Here is a 19,017-nt window from a genome sequence, read left to right as displayed (position 1 = left end):
TGCTTCATTGTTGTCTAAGGACCTACTTTGCTATGAAACTATGTTGCGGTCATTAAGTACGGTATTTTGAATGACTAGTGAGTAAATCATATTTTTATAACGTGCATAAATACAAACAATGAGACATAAGATGTTTACTTTTGCTTGAATAACAACTGTTACTTTTTATATGAAAGCCATTAATGGCAGTTTTCGTACGAAGGAGCGAGTAGAGTTAGGTAATTAACTAGCAGACATTTTCTAATTGCAATAGGTACCTATATGTTTTGTTTGATAAACATTTCCAAGTTTGCCACTTCTACCTATGACTAATCTAGAAGAAAAAAAAGGTTGTTTCACGGCATTTTATTAGGGTTCAAAGATAGGTATGTAATTTACAGGTAGGTAGGTTAATTAGGTACATGACATCACGGTCAATTTTGGTGCCGAGAGGATAACACCATTTCCTGAAAATCCTGATATATTGCCAACTCACCGCCCATTCTTCGTAACGATCATCTCATTGGTGAGCGTCTGAAAGCGCACCCACAGCTCGCGGTCATCCAAAGCGACGGAGACCTCGCGTTCGCGGCCGCCGCGCGCGTTGCCGCCGCCGACCGTCGGCTCCACGGCGCTTAGGATGTGGGATGCAGCCATGTTGCTGAAACAATAGCAAATTACTCAATAAGAACTCGGACACCTTTGTGGTTCTTAAGAAAATGATGTTAGTAAAATTCGGACATATTGAGCAACCGCTCCGTTTTTGAGCGAGAACACGCGGAAGCATCTCCGTTTCAGCTTATTATTCTACATTTCCCTGTTCTTTACAGTAAAACTTTTGTCAAAGCAAGTTTTGGGTAAAATTCCTACATTTGTGATTCTGTATACCGTGCCTAATAGATGCAATTAATGATTCATGAACGTATCAAACTAGGACGTACCGAAATGAATTTATGAATCATACTTATGTGAGTCATGGGACACGGGTAGGTGTAAATTAGTGCCGAAAGATAAAACAATTTATATCATCATAATTTTCAGCCAAACATATTTCTTTCCCAGTATAAAGTTCTAAACTCAAATTAGCCTGTTGATAGTCGGCCATTGCCAGGGCATATTCCTGAATTGTACTTATATGTATTTTCATAAATTATTAGGTATTAAATTTCACTAAAAAGTGATTCGTGTATAGGCAGTGTTCTACTTTAGCGATTGTTGTTTGTTATTATACACCTACCTACCTAATAAAAAGAATACGAACAAAATCTATAAGTTGTTAGGGTTAGGTAGAGGTATACCATTTTGGTTACCTTAGTGGATATTGAAAATTGCTCAGTACAAATACCACTGTTAGGTATCTACTTATTGTAAAAATATTATCATTCCATTTGCAACTGTAATGTTATTGCCGCCCTTAAATATTTAAACGGTTCCTTTTTGTGTCATGTTTGGTATTTCGAAAGCTAAGAATTTTAAAAGCTAGATAAAAAGGCAAACACCGCAAAAGTAAATAGGCGTGAATACTGTACATATAATACAATTTAAGCACAACGTATCCATTACGAAATACACCACGAACCGGTGGCAAATAAGCCGGATATTTTATTTTACTCAAGTTTGGCTCACGATCTCGCCCGCTGTTTGCAGTTCCCATTAGCACGCGCTACGTCGGTTCAACGTACGTTCCTGTACGATTTTTATAATTTAGTTTCCGACCGGTCAGTTATAAACTAAATAATATTTAAACCAAACTATGCATTTGTATGGTACACGTAAGTTCCAATTCTTTGTTTGCAAGAGATTTTCGAGTAGCAGCGCGTGTTCTGTAGAATATAACGTATGTATATGCATCAATGATTTATAACTATAGTCTGTCAAGCCGGATATGTCAGTAGCAATGTAAAGCAAACTAATGTATGGTATCCCTAAGAAACGAACAAAAAGCAGCAATGTACATCGAACAACGATGAAATGTAAACAAAACAGTTCCACAGATAAGATATAAATGACACGATTTTCGAACAATTCAAACGTAGTGTTGCTAACCCGCGATTTTTCAAATTTGCCGCCTTTTTCTACTGACAAGATTTGGTTGACCCAGTATATGATAGGTTATAGGCGTTCCAAAATTGAAGTGCTTACAAGCGCTTACCTTGTGACAAATTGGACAAGTTGCCTTTAGACGCGGCTGGACAAGCGAGAAATGTGCACGTGCTAACGAGCTCCCGCACACCGAAAGAGAAAGAGACGACAACTATGTTTAACATTAACAACGAGTGTGACAAAGATGGGTGGAATGAGAAAATTAATCAAAAATAACAGATTTTGTCGTAGGCACGGAAATAAATATGGAAGTATTTTTTGTGTTCCTCAAGTATGAGTATAACCTAATATCTATGGTTATCACTACATAGTATAAAACAAAGTCGCTTCCCTGTCTGTCTGTCTTTATGCTTAGATCTTTAAAACTACGCAACGGATTTTGATGCAGTTTTTTTTAATAAATCAGAATCACTCTGATTCAAAAGGAAGGTTTATATATATATATACCTAATTTGTTAACCCGTGCGAAGCCGGGGCGGGTCGCTATATAATATCATTGACATGCATACCCACAATTGTAGAATTACCTACCAAATCGTCATTTTTCGCGGTAGGAACTTGACGTTTACATTATTATGGTCGTCCCAAACTTTGTCGCTGCAAAGTCGGTGTAGGGTGTAGGATCAACTTAATTCGGGCTCTACTTTTATCCGAAGACTAAATTTTCTTGAACTAATGGCATTTTATTGTGCCATGGCCATAGATCACCGATGCGCAGACGCGGCTTTGGGTAAAGAAAGTTATTACACGTAATTAAAAGGCGATATCAGAATTTATGTTCCTAGCACGCTTTGTACTTACATACACATATACAGGTTGGTCTGGGAGGGATGGTCGACACTGACCATAGAAAATTATTTTATTATTTAGTTTATATTTCTATTTACGGTGAACAAGAGTTTAACCCTTCAATAGGTATTAAAATTTATTTTATGGTTAACTTACTGAATAAGCTGTATGTACCTTACATACAGCTTATTCAGTACATTACAGTACAGTACATTACATACAGTCCGTTAACTCTCAGAATGACCTTCGGATTTTAGAAAGATACATCGGGTATCGGCGGTAACACGCGAAGGTGATGCTTCTGTTCTGCTTCCTTATTAACTCACAAAAAGTTTTAAACTTACCGCAAAAAGTTAAGGATACCTATTGTCTCAATGTAAAATAAGTCCTAATTTAATGACATTATGCTTTATATTCGGTGGATGGCTATATTGTCTGCTCTAGACGGCACGGCGGCGCCATATACACATACGAAAGGTTAATTGTAGAGGCTTGGCCCTATCAAGTCTCCAGGATCATCCTGTACGGTATCGATGTAAACACGAGTTAGATCTAAGCCCAGACTCGCACAAGCCTTGCCATTAAAAAGAAAATGTTCGCAATCCGTATACGAGTAGAGCTTAATACTTATTTATACGCGGAGTCGTAAAACGATGAATAATGACGTTGCATACGGGGCCAGTGTGTAATTACCTCGTCTTTATACGAGAGGCTTTCGTTGTTGAAAACTTTAGATGTATCCGCGGTATTGTGGGTGTATGGGGCTTAAAGTAAATTACACTAGCTTCAGTCCACACTTCCACAGACATATAATATCTGAAAGTCTAACGACCTGTTCGCCAAGGAGGAGTTTTGGCTGAAGGGTGTAAAAAGTTCCGGCGGTTCTGCGGCCGGCTTCGTGACATTGCGGGGTTGCGTAATATGCAAATATTAAATGAGAATCAGAGAATCCGAACTAACCTAACCGTCTTACCATAGAGAAAAAAATACATAGAGTGCTCACTCCATACATCAGTTTTGGTACCAAAAAGACTATTATTTTCATAGTCGCCATCTAGCATCGAGTAGCGGAATTATCAGTACTGCTACTTGACAATAGATAATTGCACCGACCCATAACGTTCTAATCTTCAACAATTTTCAGCAAATCATTATAACCGGATTAGCCGGAACTCTATTTTCAACTCCATCTGCTTTAATATTAGTTGTAAATTGTAGTTCAATTCAATTTTTTGAGTCGCGACTCACTGGACATCTAGTAGCGGTACTGATAATTCCGCTATTCGATGCTAAATGTCGACTATGAAAATAATAGTCTTTTTGTTACCAAAACTAATGTATGGAGTGAGCACTCTATTCTTACTATATTTCTCTATGGTCTTAAGTAGGTACCTATTATTTTATAATTGAGCGATAAAGTTAAGTATTTTTTCTACTCCCGTACTTTTATTTGTCATTTAAAGGGTCGTGCACACACCTTTAAACCCCTCTCTTATAGTTGTCAAGACAAGTCTTTAGTCTATTCCCCAAAAAAGTATTTGTGCATACACGCAGTATCTTTTTGGCACTTTTACGATACTTCGTGTAATCACCACTTAAAAAATATTGTATGGAATACATTGTTGCCAACCTAATTTTAATTGTCATTTCTGACAGATGAGTGAACCATAGACATGTTTTGGTTAATCATCATCATCATCATCAGTTTTCATCTTTATAGGGCTGTATCTCCTAAACCGTGCGTCGTAGCGCAAAAATATTAAAATGTTCATTCCTCTGTAAGAAGCCCCTAATTAATATAAAAAAAAACACAAAAGAGAAATAAAAAAAAAACAAAAAAGCTTTATAATGCTGTATCTCCTAAACCGTGAGTCGTAGCGCAAAAATAATCAAATTTTCGTTCCCCTTTGAACCCCATAAGTAATATTTAAAAAGCACGAAAAACAAAAACAAAAAAAAAGAAAGAAAAATGTTTATGGGTTGTATCTCCTAAACCGTGCGTCGTAGCGCAAAAATAATAAAAGGTTCATTCCTCTGTAAGAAACCCCTAATTAATATTAAAAAAAAAAATATATATATAGGGCTGTATCTCCTAAACCGTGCGTCGTAGCGCAAAAATAATAAAATTTTCGTTCCCCTTAAGAATCCCACGCACTGAACAACCTATCATATTAGGAAATTAAACAATCATCATCATCCATTTTTATTATTATTTCATTGCATTTCAAAGTAAGTGCTTGGTCGTAGAAAAAGTATTGTATGCAACGTTGTTTAACTGAGTCAAAAAATACTCGTGGCGTCTTTATTAACAATTTTCGGCTTCGCCTCAAATTGTTACTCACGCCACTCGCCTTTTTTGACCCCTCTTAAACAACGGTTGCATAAAATACTATTTTATAATGCGACCCAAAATTGTAGGGTACGAGTTTTGAAGAACATGAGTACCTACCTATTCACATAAATACAGCGGTTTAGAAAAGTATATGTCTGTGCTCCAGTCCTGTACTATTCATAAAGCTTAATTTGCGTCCGACTTCAGACCTTCTATTGCGCAAAGTTATTATGAATCTAAGGCTCAAGTTATACTGGAAATGAGCCCATAGAAGACAATTGTTTTGAATAGTTCGGCGGGTTTCATGGCAAATAAATGCTAAGATTCAATAGAGCCTGTCGCGCGCTCGTTCGTCGCAGAGACGAACATAAATTAATTCTGCTATTGTAAAATGTAAACAAAGTATCCGGTTATTGTTTAAAAATTGCCGTTGGTGAAGCGAGTATTAAAGTTTATTTTGAGAGACAGATATTTATGTCAAATTTTTAATTGGATTTTCTATCGAGCAAGCTGAATGTATAGTCTACCCAATTGGGTATTACAAACATAAAACATAAATATGCTATCTTATTTTATTAACGTTCATAAGCGCATACCTACCATATATATAGCGCATATAGGCATACCTACTTGAAAAATAAATTATCTTTATACTCAGAACTAGTGACGTGCAATGTGCATACATTAGATAACAACGCGTAGGTCTTTTTTTTGTGTCTAATATCGTTCTTAAAAAAATACTAAATATTTTTTTTTATAAAAAAAAAACTAAGTATAGATACTAAAGTACACCGTTACAGGTAAAATTTATCAGGCTCTGTGACACCAGCCACCCCTCTACCAACTGATCTGCGATGACTCAAAGCTGACTGGATGACCGCGAGTGTCAGTAGGTATATCCCTAATTTGATTATATAATTTATACATAGACAACTATATCGACCGGGATATGAACCGTGATTACCTTTTGTATTGTTTTCGTGCTCCCGATATTTCGACGCAGTTACCTACATATACATGTATGCATCTTGTTCACGGGTAACTGAATATAGCGGGTGGGTGTCATAGTATGAGTCTAGTGAAACTAACCGTGAATCATTCAAAACTGTTACCTAATTTAATACATGTCCATTATATTCCACGGTTGACGCGCTTCTCTTTCTCGCTCGTTCGCTGAAATGTCAGCGACTCAGCGCTTTCAGTTCCCTCATCAAGTAGGTAAGGTTGACGAAATATAAAGTGAGCCGATCTCTCGAACAAGACAAGTTTGAATAAGATCGGCTCACTTTATATTTCGTCAACTTTACCTGTCTGTCTCGTAATTTAGTCAGCTAGGCGTGAAGTGACACGACCGTATGGGCGATTTTGCGTCATACCGCTGAAAAATGAAATTTAACTAAGTATATGTGACTAGTTACGTCTGTGATATGGCACTTCGTTAAATAGAGCCATAAATACTATAAGTAGGTACATATTGAATTTGTGTACCGTCATAATAAATTACTGATCTTTAATAGATGTAACAGTTAATTCGGTTTCTGATTTAAAACTTAATCTCAATGTTGATGAAACTTTTTATTTGAAAAGTAGGCATAGGTTTTCAATGTTTATTATATGATCGATTCTTGGAAAACGGCATATACAGTATATCTCTGACCATGGGGCTTTAAATTCAGGGCTTGATTTTACCCGCTAAACTGAGCTACTTTTACTATGGGACCAACCCTAAAATCGGGGAAAAAATTTTGGCTTTTCCATAGAAAACGTCGACATCTGATCAGCCAAAATGTATGAAAAAGTAAAAAAAATTCGGGATTTCGGGGTTGGTGCCATGGTCAGAGACACCCTGTATGTATGTTATAATTAGTGTCCGACCGAAGGTTCGGTTTCGGTTTCGGCCAGTTTCGGCCAAAAAATCATGTTTCGGCTGTAGTTTCGGTTTCGGCCAAAAAACGGCCGAACCTTTCGGCCGGGCCGAAACTTACGAAATGGTACTTCGGACAAAGACCAAAAGTTGGGGAATAAGTAGGACAACAATATTAATACCTACATATACTGATTCATGTATATTAGGTACAGAAATGAATTGGTTTATTATAAAACACTAATGAGGGCGCCACTGGACGGTTGACGCAGTCTTAAGAGGCTGTCAATACCTATAAGTGAATGAGATAGCACTGTCGCATGTTACTGGGCCCTGGGCAAGAGAATAATAAGAAAACTAGCCTCACTTTTTACCTCAATTTACCATTGGTTTGTGTTCCACATGTCCTCTACTTCGGCTTAGCCTTTGGCCTCGGCCTGCGGTCTCGCTTTTTAATACAATGGACATTGGTTGGAGTCTGTGCTCAACTACTTATCCTGAAGCCTTAAGCACGGCTTTGACTTCGCATGAAAGTTCGTCTCAATGGGGCACTTCGGACTTTTAGGCCCAGGTGAAGATCGGTACCCGGCCTTGCGATATTGTTAACAAAAAATTTCGCGCTCGCTGCGCTCGCGTTTTTGGTTGACCCTGTATCTACATGTTAGCTTGACTGGTGAATGAATAGAGTTAGACCAAGAAAATTCTGCAATGATTTTGATAGCATACGCAGTGCAACTAGTGCAAATGTTATTTATACGTCATAATTTCATAGAAGTTTTGACGTTTAAAATAACACTTGCACTGCGTGTGTTATCAACTTATCAAAATCGTTGCAGAATTATCTTGGTCTAACTATAGTAATTTTCATAAAAACTGCTTAAGTAACATCAATTTCAAGGACATTGGGTGTTGTCAGCCCCATAATATGTGTGTAAAAGCGGGTTTATGACATGTTTTCAACGATTTTAACAAGTCTACAAAAGTTTCGGTTTCGGTTTCGGTTTCGGCCGAAACTAGAGCCAAAGCCGAACATTCGGTTTCGGTTTCGGTTTCGGCAAAAAAACATGTTTCGGTCGGACACTAGTTATAATTCTTTATTTTGTTTTAAAATCATTCATTTATCATTCATCAACAATGTCTAAGAAGTCAAACATATGTAAGTACTTATAAGGCACATTATATGTAAAATTTTAATTATCTCTGTAAAATCAGTCATCGTTTTACAACTGGATACTTTCATTTATTTATATATGAATCAAATCCAGAATTTTGATAAATTTCCAGTTCTATAAACGAACATCTTCAATCACAAATCCGGCCAATACGACCCGGAATGTCAATGCCTTGCAGAGCCGCGTTTTACAGATCCTATAAAATATCAAAGATAACAACGAGTGGCACTGATGGCGCGCCGCGTGATTGGGCGTTTATGGCACCGTCGATAAATGTGGGCCTTTATGTAGACGCGCATTCATATCGCAATTGTCCGTACCGTGAGCCGAGGTGCTAATTATCAAATGCAAGACCGAAATTCAAGAAACAACGTGTATGCGAGCGAAAGCTTCAGCTATTAATAATACTATAGGTAATACCTACTCTGGTGTAACATATAACTATATATGTACAGTCACCATCAGATATATCGGAGCGCCCAAGGTGTTCACAGTATCTGAACCCGCACTCTTACGCCCTGACAATAGAGGCGTGTTCAGATATTTGTGAGCGCCTTAGCCGCTCCGATATATCTGATGGCGACAGTACAACTTTGGAGTTGGAAGCAAGCTACGGTGCCCGCTTACCATGAGGCTGCGCGGAAAAAAATGCGGAACTTACAATTTGTATTGATAACGGATTATTGTGTACCTATCCCTCACATCTCTATAACTTTTTGATATGGAGATATCAGCAATATCTAATCTACATCAAGATATGAAACAACATTAAATTTATTTTCCGAGCTTTTCATTGCGGTTACATCCGCATAGAACTTGTTATACCTATAGTACCTGCCTAGCGTTCATCCTCTTATTACTTTCATCCCAGTTTTTATGAGTTTTTGTATTGTAATTGCCACTAAAATTAAAAAAGATATATTATTTGTTTTTATTTTATTTTATTAGAATATATATTCTATCAGTAAAGACTTTTTAAATAATCTGCCTCCATAGAAAAAAGACGCAAAATTAACTAAATTTTTCCAATTTTGGGCTAAAAACAAAAACCTAAACGATTTCATTATTATCTAATGCTTTATATTTATAATAAAAGTAATGATTATTGAAGTGCTGAAAAAAATCTTAGCCCGTACAATAAAAAACGAGGATTGAGAGGATACAAAAACCTCTGACTTTTTTCTTTTAATTTAATATGTTTATTAAGCAAAATACATAAATGTAAAAAAACGCTCGGATCAGGCGCAGATAAATCTCCACTACTCTAGATAATATATTTATGTAGTCTAAGCGTGTGCCATCTTAAATTTTTGACAGAAATTAAAGAATTTTTAATTTTTTTAAGAGAAGGCTCAACGCAATAAAGTTTGAAAAACATTCCTGTATGTATTGTACATGTACCTATTCATATCGCAATTGTCCGTACAATGAGGCAGAGGTGCTAATTAACGAATGCAAGACCGACCGAAATTGAAGTTGAAACAACGCGATGTTGGCATTTCCAATTTCAAAGTTTGCAATAGGTACGATGAAGGCCCGGCCTATGCAAACGCCGAAAATTAGTGGCGTGATTTCACATTGTTTCTCGATCTTGGGTGATATCACAAATTCATTTTAGATAGTCAATATTTTTCCAGGCCTCTGTGGTTTGATTCCGATATTTCCGATTACCAACATTTTATCGTTTAATATAGGTACATATCTACCTATCGCATAATAAACGTTCTTTTTACGTAACGTTTATTAGTTAACTGATAAGTATTCAAAACATTGAAAGTTTTGCCTGGACGTCCAAACATAATTTTAATTTTTCTACCGTATTTCTTGCAGGTATATTATTAGCTTTCGGATAACATACCGCCTAATCCGCCCGGGTTTGGATTTGGATACAAGAGATTGCACGGAGATACGGTTATACCTAATTTTTATTTCGTCAGTATCTATCACTGAAGTCGCCATATCGCGAGGCATCTCGAAAACAAGCTGAATTCACCTCTAGTATTTTATTTAATGGTCTTGCGTCATCGTTTCTTCAAACTTGAATTTTCATTATCACTTGACATGTATACAACCATCAACCTTGATATGTTAGTCAAACAATAGGCTACATCAAACAACCGAAAGACATGATCAACAAGGTTTCGCTTTGATTGTGAATAAATATTTTTCTGCTACTGCTAGGGTTTTCCATTTCCTGCATGGTCGATTATGGATTCATGTACACAGTACGATGTGTGTGCACCTGAGGCGGTTAATAGGCCTTGATCTCCCGTTGCCGACGTACGCCGTCTTCTGAACTTTATGGAGACACTGCTACAAAAATTTTAGTGTGAAACTGCGTACGAAGGCAATCGGCCTCTCATACCTCCCTTCAGAGGTATTGAACGCCATCCAGTCCAGCCAAAATCATCCTCAGCCTAAGTTACCGGTCGCCATCACTGTGGCACCGAAACCCGGCCGCGCTCAAACGATATCACCGGACTAGGGGTCGCGGGGTTGGATAACTATAAGCACTCACCCGACGCACCGCTCGTGACAGCCCGAATCCATACCCAGCGGGCTCAGCACGGTTCCATTTTTATCGACTATCACTATGCCCGTCACTTTCGCACTTACATACTTGTTAGAACGTGACAGGCATGGTGATAAACGATAAAAATGCGACCGTGCTACTAGGGCAGGACAACGAACGACACGGTGAAGCGCGACATGCGGAAACGCGGGAAAGACCCCTCGTACCCTCCCCCAGGGAAACCCACGACGACGTACGAAGGCAATGCGAGACTAAGGCTTTACGTCTGTAGTTACGCGCATAGGGGCTATTCATAAATTACGTCATTTCAAATTAAGGGGTTGGGGTCTGGACATTGGATGATGGTGGCATGACGTAGGAGGAAGCAGGGGGGTCATTCGAAGCATGATTTTTGGATGATTTTAGCGGGGGGGTCAAAAATCGTCAATACATAATAGATGACGTAATTTATGTACAGCCCCATATATTGACATCTGGTTGACGCCGACCGGTTCGTTGTTACCTATTTAATCAGAGAAAATTCTTTAATAGCATGAGCACATGTAGGTATATAAATTTAGGTTTTGCTAGAGTGATTCATATAGGTACCTCAATGGAAACTAATTTCCATATTTTTTAATTGACATAGTTATAAAATAAAATTTACATCAATTATTTTTAGCCGCAACCTAAAATACCAATAACGGTGAACAAAATTCCTTGTCAACATACCACTGTCACCACTCATCAATTTCGTTATTAAAATATTCAATGTAAATATTCAAATTCGGAAGCTGATAACCACAATCAAGCTTTTTTGGGGGCTACATTTCAATTAAATTTTATTCCTCCGAGGTTGTCATAAAACTTTAAAGTTTGACGAGTAAAGCCCATTGAGGAACTCCGAATTGATATTAATTCAAATAACCCGGGTTAAAAAGTCAGGGTTTTATGTGGGCTGTAAAAGTTTATTGTGGGCTTTGTGGCGAGGCGGATGTGCCGATAGGGCTGCGGTGCGGCCGGTGCGCCTGCGCCGACGGGCGCTTTGTGCCGCTCGTGCGCGCCGGCCACATAGACTCTTGCGCTTACGCAAAAAGCACTAATACTATTGGGATTTATACATGTTTATTACCTATCCTTTTCTTCTGGATATTGACAACTCACCCATCCTCAGAGATGATTCGTGTCCCTTACAGAGCTTCAGGTAAACTTGTATACGTTTAGTTCAGTGTAATCACAGAGCACGGTTTCAATGAGAAATCCTCTTCATTGCAAACTCCACAAGTTATTCACTAGAAAGACTGCGATCATTGAAGAAATTCGCATACGAGTATTTCATTTGAAAAGCCAGTGGCTGGCATCTATTGCGGATTACACTGATAAAGCTATGGAAACTCACCAAGAAGACCTAAAGGATGGAATACTATTAGATAGATTACTCTTTATTGCACACCCCAATAAAAGACACATTTCCTTAAAAAAACATTGATTAAACATAGAGGTAAGGCAGACGACAGGCAATCTTATCGCTAATGATCTAAAAAGTCTGATGGAATCGAGAAGAAAACAATCACCTTAGTAAAATTATAAATACATAATATGGGGAAATGGGGCTAGGTACTCTTTAACTGAGGAGTATTCTCGCTAAACGATGAGAATAACAGGCCTGTGCACACGCAAATAGCACCATCACTATTACCACCCCATACACGTTTATTGCCTTTTTCTTTTGAATGCAGACAGCTCACCCATCTGGACGAGCTTGGTGCTAAATCACAAGTTGTTACAATTTAATAGCACACTGGTATTTACTACGCTATTGGCCATTTTAAATTCTTAATAAGTATAAACAATGCTTGCACACCTGACGTGGTTTATGACACGTAGGTATTAGTTATTCGTTTATTTTCGTAGTCACGAAACTGGTCAAAACTTTGATTTAACGGTTAGTAGCTTTACGCTTCGTTATTCTTATTAAAATACCGTGACTAAAAAAAACTGGTATAACTGATTTAACCTGATATAAAGAGTGTAGTAATAACTATAAAATCTGTTATTACTTTAATATTTACCTACTCTCAAAGGATCTCGCTAGAGTTAATATATACTATGTACTAAGGAAACTCATGAATCAATTATTAACAGTCAAATATCGCTTAAAGTACGAGGGCTGTTTGATAAGTACCCGTTTTCCAAATGTATTAATATCACGGGCCGAAAATATGTATACAATCGTTTTAAGCCATTTTTCAGAGGTGGGAAAATTTAAAAAAAAAACAGCATTCTTTTGTTTTTTTCTCATTTGACAGCGATTCAGTGAAAGCGTGAACTTAAAATTGTGAAAATGGAGAAAGAGCAGTATCGGTCTGTAATTAGATTCTTGTTTTTGGAAGGAAAAACATGTGATGAAATAAAAGTAAGAATGCAAGCGGTTTACCATGAATGTGCTCCTTCTATGACAACCGTCAGATACTGGTTTAACGAGTTTAAGCGGGGGAGAACAACCGTCTTTGATGAGGATCGCCCAGGCCGCCCAATTGAGGTGACTACAGACGATATGGTTAAGAAAATTGAAAATATCGTTTTAGCCGACCGCCGAATTGAACTTCGAGAAATCGTTGATGCTGTAAATGTTCCAATCGAGCGGGTACAAAACATATTAGAAGAAAAATTGGGTATGAAGACAGTATCGGCGAGGTGGGTGCCGCGTTTACTCACGGAGGAGCAAAAACGGAACCGACTGACTACTTCGGAGCAGTGTTTGGCCGTGTTCAAACGTAACCCGAAGGAGTTTCTGCGTCGTTTCGTGACCGTAGACGAAACGTGGGTCACCACTACCCCGGAAATGAAAGGGCAGTCGAAGCAGTGGATTTTACCGGGTGAACCTGCGCGAAAGATAGCAAAAATCGTTCCATCGGCTGGAAAGGTCATGGCGACCGTTTTTTGGGATTCGCAGGGTATTATACATATTGAGTTCTTAGAAAAGGGGAAAACGATAACAGGGCAGTACTATGCCAATTTATTGGATGAATTTGACGCTGGGTTGAAGGACAAACGACCCCATTTAAAAAATAAAAAAGTACTGTCTCATCACGACAACGCACCAGCTCATTCGTCTAGAGTTGTGATGGCTAAATTAACACAATTACGCTACGCCCTATTGCCTTACCCCCCGTATTCTCCAGATTTGACCCCATGCGATTTATTTTTGTTTCCCAACCTGAAAAAATGGCTCGGTGGTAAGCGATTTGGATCAAATGACGAAGTCATTGCCGCCACAGAGGCCTATTTTAATGACTTTCCGAAATCATACTTTTTGGATGGTTTATTGAAGCTTGAATATAGGTGGAACAAGTGTATAGAGTTAAAAGGAGACTATGAAGAAAAATAAATGCATATAAACAAAAACAACTGATTATTTTTTTCATAAACGGGTACTTATCAAACAGCCCTCGTAAGTACCTACCTATGCCATGGTTGAAATAAAAATCAGTATTCCTCCGACGGAATAACGATCTTGCTATATCTAAATACATCTAGAATCTAATCTAGATTAACATTAGGTATGTCATTCAAAATCTCATATCATGTGCATAGACATACACTATCATACAATACCTAAGGTAAGGTGGGGTAAGACGAACATACTTTATTTTGCTCGGGGCTAGACAAGCAGTAGGTTATGAGGATTCTATACAAGTCTTTGTCTTGCCCCGGTGATAGTCTTACCCCACCTTACCTTATGTAATAAAATACCATAAGCAATAAAAACAGTGGACAATCAAAATTATTTGAAACCACCTTACCTACATACATATTTAATAAGATAAGATTTATTAATTTAATAATAAGGTGTATGTATATAACATGACATGAGTGCAATAAACTTAGAGTTTGAGTTTGAATTTCGGATTAACAAATAATAGTCTAATAAATATATCACGGAAGAAAGAAAGAGCGCGCCGCGCTAAATATATCCTACCCGGATAATTGTGGAGCTAAATCTGAATTAAATTCGGACTTTGGTGCGTGACAACCGAATTGTTTAAAAATGAGCTCCCAACCACAATACGTGGTAACTGTAATTTAAAAAAGTAGGTATCAGTTTCAGTTTTTCATTACGTATTTTTCATTCAATTTTCACAAGATGGCGGCGCATGCACTCCGCGGAAACGGACAGTGCAGGGCTAAAAGTGCAACTAAATTATGTGTTTTTTGTATAAGTACGTCATTTGTTATTAGTTTGGCTTACTTAATAATATTTTGTGAAAAATTCAATACTATAGGTATACCTAGCTAGCAGGATTCCTACAGGACACTGGAAAAGCCCGACGGGTTTTGACCACGCATTTCTGAACGATATACCTACATAAAATAATCGTAGGTGCACACCTATTTATTTCCCATACAAGCACTTGTATGGGAAATAAATTTAAAAAAAATTTGTTACTTAGTACCTAGTTAGATTAACTCTTACCATTCTCCTTTAAAGGCTATGTACTTAAATTATGATATATGTGGCATTGCGGCAGAATCGTTGAGAAAATCAATTTGTCAGAATTTAATGCTAGATGGCTCTGTTCCGGGTAGTAAAAATCCTGAATCGCGCTATTAAGAGGCCATCAACGTGCACACTAGTTAGCGCCACTGCTAAATAATCGTGATTATTTAAATTTAACGAAATATATTTAAAAAAGGGGGCCGCTACGTACTGTATCTTGTATTAAAGTACCTTTTGAATTAAGTCCAAAGTTAAAACGGCCGTTTTGGTTTTAAGTTCATAGATTGACGAATCCAGCAACATAGAAACTAGTTTGATGTAGGTATTCAATAGGTACTTTAATACAAGATATAGTACGTATAGCGGCCCCCTTTTTTATATCTTTCGTTAAATTTAAATAATCACGATTATTTAGCAGTGGCGCTAGTGTGCACGTTGATGGGCTCTTAAGATTTTTCTTGGTATAATGACCGCAGGCTCATAAGTATAATTTTTGTTTAGTTAACGAATTGAACGCTAGATGACGCTGTTCCGTCATACGGTTTATGTTCAGTTTACAAATTGAGACTAAATGGCGCTGCTTCCTTGTAGTGAACCTAAATCGCGCTATTGAGATTTTTCTTGGAATAATCAGGCTCAAGAGGATTTAGTTGAAAGGTGACCGCATCACGTGACCGCGTACAAACGTATTCCTGTTCCTCTCTGGATATTGACATTATGGATAATATTTTTACACAAATAGATTGTAGGTTATGTACATTACTTTACTCTTTGTATACGAGGGGCGTTCAAAATATTCTCGGTATTGATATCTTACAACCTCTTCTAAAATTTCTTTCGTTACTGGCCGCTAAGGTTTATTCATTGACATTAAAAAAAAGTATAATTCGAACCGAGATGTTCTTTTGTTTTTCTGCAATTGCTGAACAAACATGAACATCATGTGGGAATTGACAATGTTAACTAAATTAGAACATCGATGCGTGATAAAATTCTTGACAAAACAGGGTAAAAATCAAAAAACCATAAAAGAGGAAATGGATTGTGTTTACCGTGAGTCTGCTCCTTCTTTATCTACCATTCAAAAGTGGTCAAGCGAGTTTAAACGTGGAAGGGAGAGTGTTGAAGACGACCCTAGACCTGGCCGGCCTGTAGTAGCTACTTCACAAGAAAATATTGATAAAGTGGAAAAACTTATATTGGAAGATGGTCGAGTGAAGGTAAAATCTATAGCACAAGTAACCAATCTCTCTATTGGTACCGTACATGATATTATCCATGACCATCTTAATATGTCAAAAGTAAGTGCAAGATGGGTTCCGCGAATGCTGACTCGGCTTCAAAAAGACATGCGTGTAGCTTGTTGTTCCGATTTTATTGACCTGTGCGGTGAAAATCCTGATGAGGTGCTGCAAAGAATAGTTACTGGAGATGAAACCTGGGTTCATCATTATGACCCAGAGAGTAAACAAGAGTCCATGCAGTGGCACATTAAGGGTTCAGCTCATCCCAAGAAGTTCAAGGTCATCCCTTCAGCTGGCAAGGTCATGGCCACGATATTTTGGGATTGTGAAGGAGTATTACTGATCGATTATAAAGAAAAAGGTGTAAATATCACAGGACAGTACTACGCTAACATTCTACGTCAATTAAAGGATGCAATCAAAGAAAAGAGGCGAGGAAAGTTAACCAAAGGTGTTATGCTTCTGCATGACAACGCCCCCGTCCATACTGCTCATATTGCCAAGGCAGCTATTGTTGAATGTGGGTTTGAAACTGTTACTCACCCACCGTATAGTCCGGACTTAGCCCCCAGCGACTTCTTTTTGTTCCCCAATCTTAAAAAGGATCTGCGTGGAAATAAATTTTCCGATGATGAAGCATTGAAGGCGGCAGTGGAGGAGCATTTTTACACCAAAGATAAAAAATATTTTTATGCAGGATTAAAAAAAATAATTGATCGATCTTTTAAGTGTATGAACATAGGGGGGGAGTATATTGAAAAATAAAAATATCAAACTTTTCGTACTTGTTTGTTTTCATTCTCATACCGAGAATATTTTGAACACCCCTCGTATATATACCTCTATCAATCAACCACAGATATGCCGCTAACTAGAAAGGTACTTACCTAGGTACCTAATTGTGGTCCTAGAAATGGCTACAACAAAGTCGTTGCAATTTAGGCCCTAAACCCTATCGGAATGAAAATTTAACCCACTGTCCCAGGTACTTACTTGTAATTTTAAATAATTTTACCTAATGAGAGAAAATTGCTTTTTAGTAGGTACAGTAGTAGAAACATCTTTCGCCTTTCTTCCCTTGTGAGATTTGTGAGGCTTATTTTATTTTAGCTTACCTGCTTTCGCCAGTTAAATTCTCAATCCCGTCCACTTAAAAACACATAAAAAGTCCGACAAATAATAAGGTTTGTTTTAATTATTTTTCACCGAACACTATTTACACTTTTTAAATTCTTATAACATAATTCACAAAAATCATTAAAAAAAAATTTTCGATTAACGACGTAAGAAATGAACGTAAATTTTATCACAAATCACGATCGGTGGCAGCGTGTCAGCAGCGTGACCAACTACCGCGAACTCGGGCGCACTGGCGTCATTAGCATATATACAAAATAACATACCCACTACCTTTAGAGCAAGTCATACGAAAACCACTCGTAAGACTATAAACTTAAAACCTCGTGTCCTTCGTCTACACGTAATGACCACTACAGGTTGCGCAACCAAATATCAACTTTATTAACTGCTGCAAATAGTTCTATATCGGATTTACGGTGCGCTGGCGCAAATCGGTTTCAAGCCCCGCCCCTAGCCTATTGACAAACATACCGATTGGCGGCCTGGCGAGGCGATCGCGCGCAGCATTGAGGCGGTTCTCAAGTTAGAATTTTCATAAATTGTAGCAATGTCATCGGTGGATTTCGAAATTTCACAGATATTGGTGCCAATTTCTAACACTTGCACTAAACTCTTAGCTAAAGTGAAAAAGCTTTGTCATGTTCATGCCACAATTTTTTTAGATAATTCACAGGAATACGTTTGATGCTAAACGTACATGTAATTACCTAATTAGTCTAATTACTGAAGCTGAAGACTGTTTGATAGGTGTAAGGGGTAGGTACTACTATATAATTATTTAGTTTCATTCATTCTAGACCCCGGATTCTTGTCGCGATCACGTGACAAAAAGGTGATTTGGGGAGTAAATGGAACAGTACCTATTAATTAATACGGATTTATTAAGATAAGATAATACAAAAAAAAAGATTAAAATGTCGACGTCGCTCTATTGTTAACGGACTCTCCGTAACAGATCAACAGTTGTTCTAAATGACTTGCGGTTAGGCTACGTCTTCTAGCAGAATATATCCACTTCAAAAAAGAAAAGCTTCTTTCCACTGGGACAGATGTTAACGGAGCATATTTGAAAAGTTTATTAGTTATCTTATAATTTAAGTATTATCTTGTTCTACCATTCCATTTACTCCCCAAATCACCCTTTTGTCACGTGATCGCGACAAGAATCCGGGGTCTAGCTAGTCATAAGTTCTTATAAAAAAATATATTTCACCAATAAAGAAACTGAACTGAAGTCGAGATTTAGCTTTAGGTACTTAAGTTTTTGGTTGGAGACTGAAAATTAACGGTCTCGCTGAGACCTGATACTTACATTTTATCTATTAAGTACCTACTTGCCTTTATGTTGTGAATCTGCCTTGTGTTAGTACCTAAAGAAAAA

The 19,017-nt window shown here is 37.6% G+C and overlaps 1 protein-coding gene across 1 annotated transcript in view; it reads right to left on the bottom strand.

Annotated features, from left to right (window-relative positions):
* Positions 1 to 17,709, bottom strand: part of LOC134650098 (T-related protein-like) — a 32,318-nt gene extending 14,609 nt beyond the window's left edge. Inside the window, exons 1-2 of the mRNA XM_063504928.1 lie at positions 17,612 to 17,709; positions 476 to 640 (exon numbers count right to left, since the gene is read on the bottom strand). Coding sequence (XP_063360998.1) covers positions 476 to 636 — 161 coding nt within the window. The 5' untranslated portion in view covers positions 637 to 640; positions 17,612 to 17,709. The remainder of the gene's footprint in view (positions 1 to 475; positions 641 to 17,611) is intronic.
* Positions 17,710 to 19,017: the final 1,308 nt, after the last annotated feature.

Source organism: Cydia amplana, chromosome 8 (assembly GCF_948474715.1).
Source record: "Cydia amplana chromosome 8, ilCydAmpl1.1, whole genome shotgun sequence".
NCBI classification, from domain to species: Eukaryota; Metazoa; Arthropoda; class Insecta; order Lepidoptera; family Tortricidae; genus Cydia; species Cydia amplana.
The sequence above is the reverse complement of the archived record's forward strand: the minus strand, read 5'-3'. Positions and strand labels throughout refer to the sequence as shown.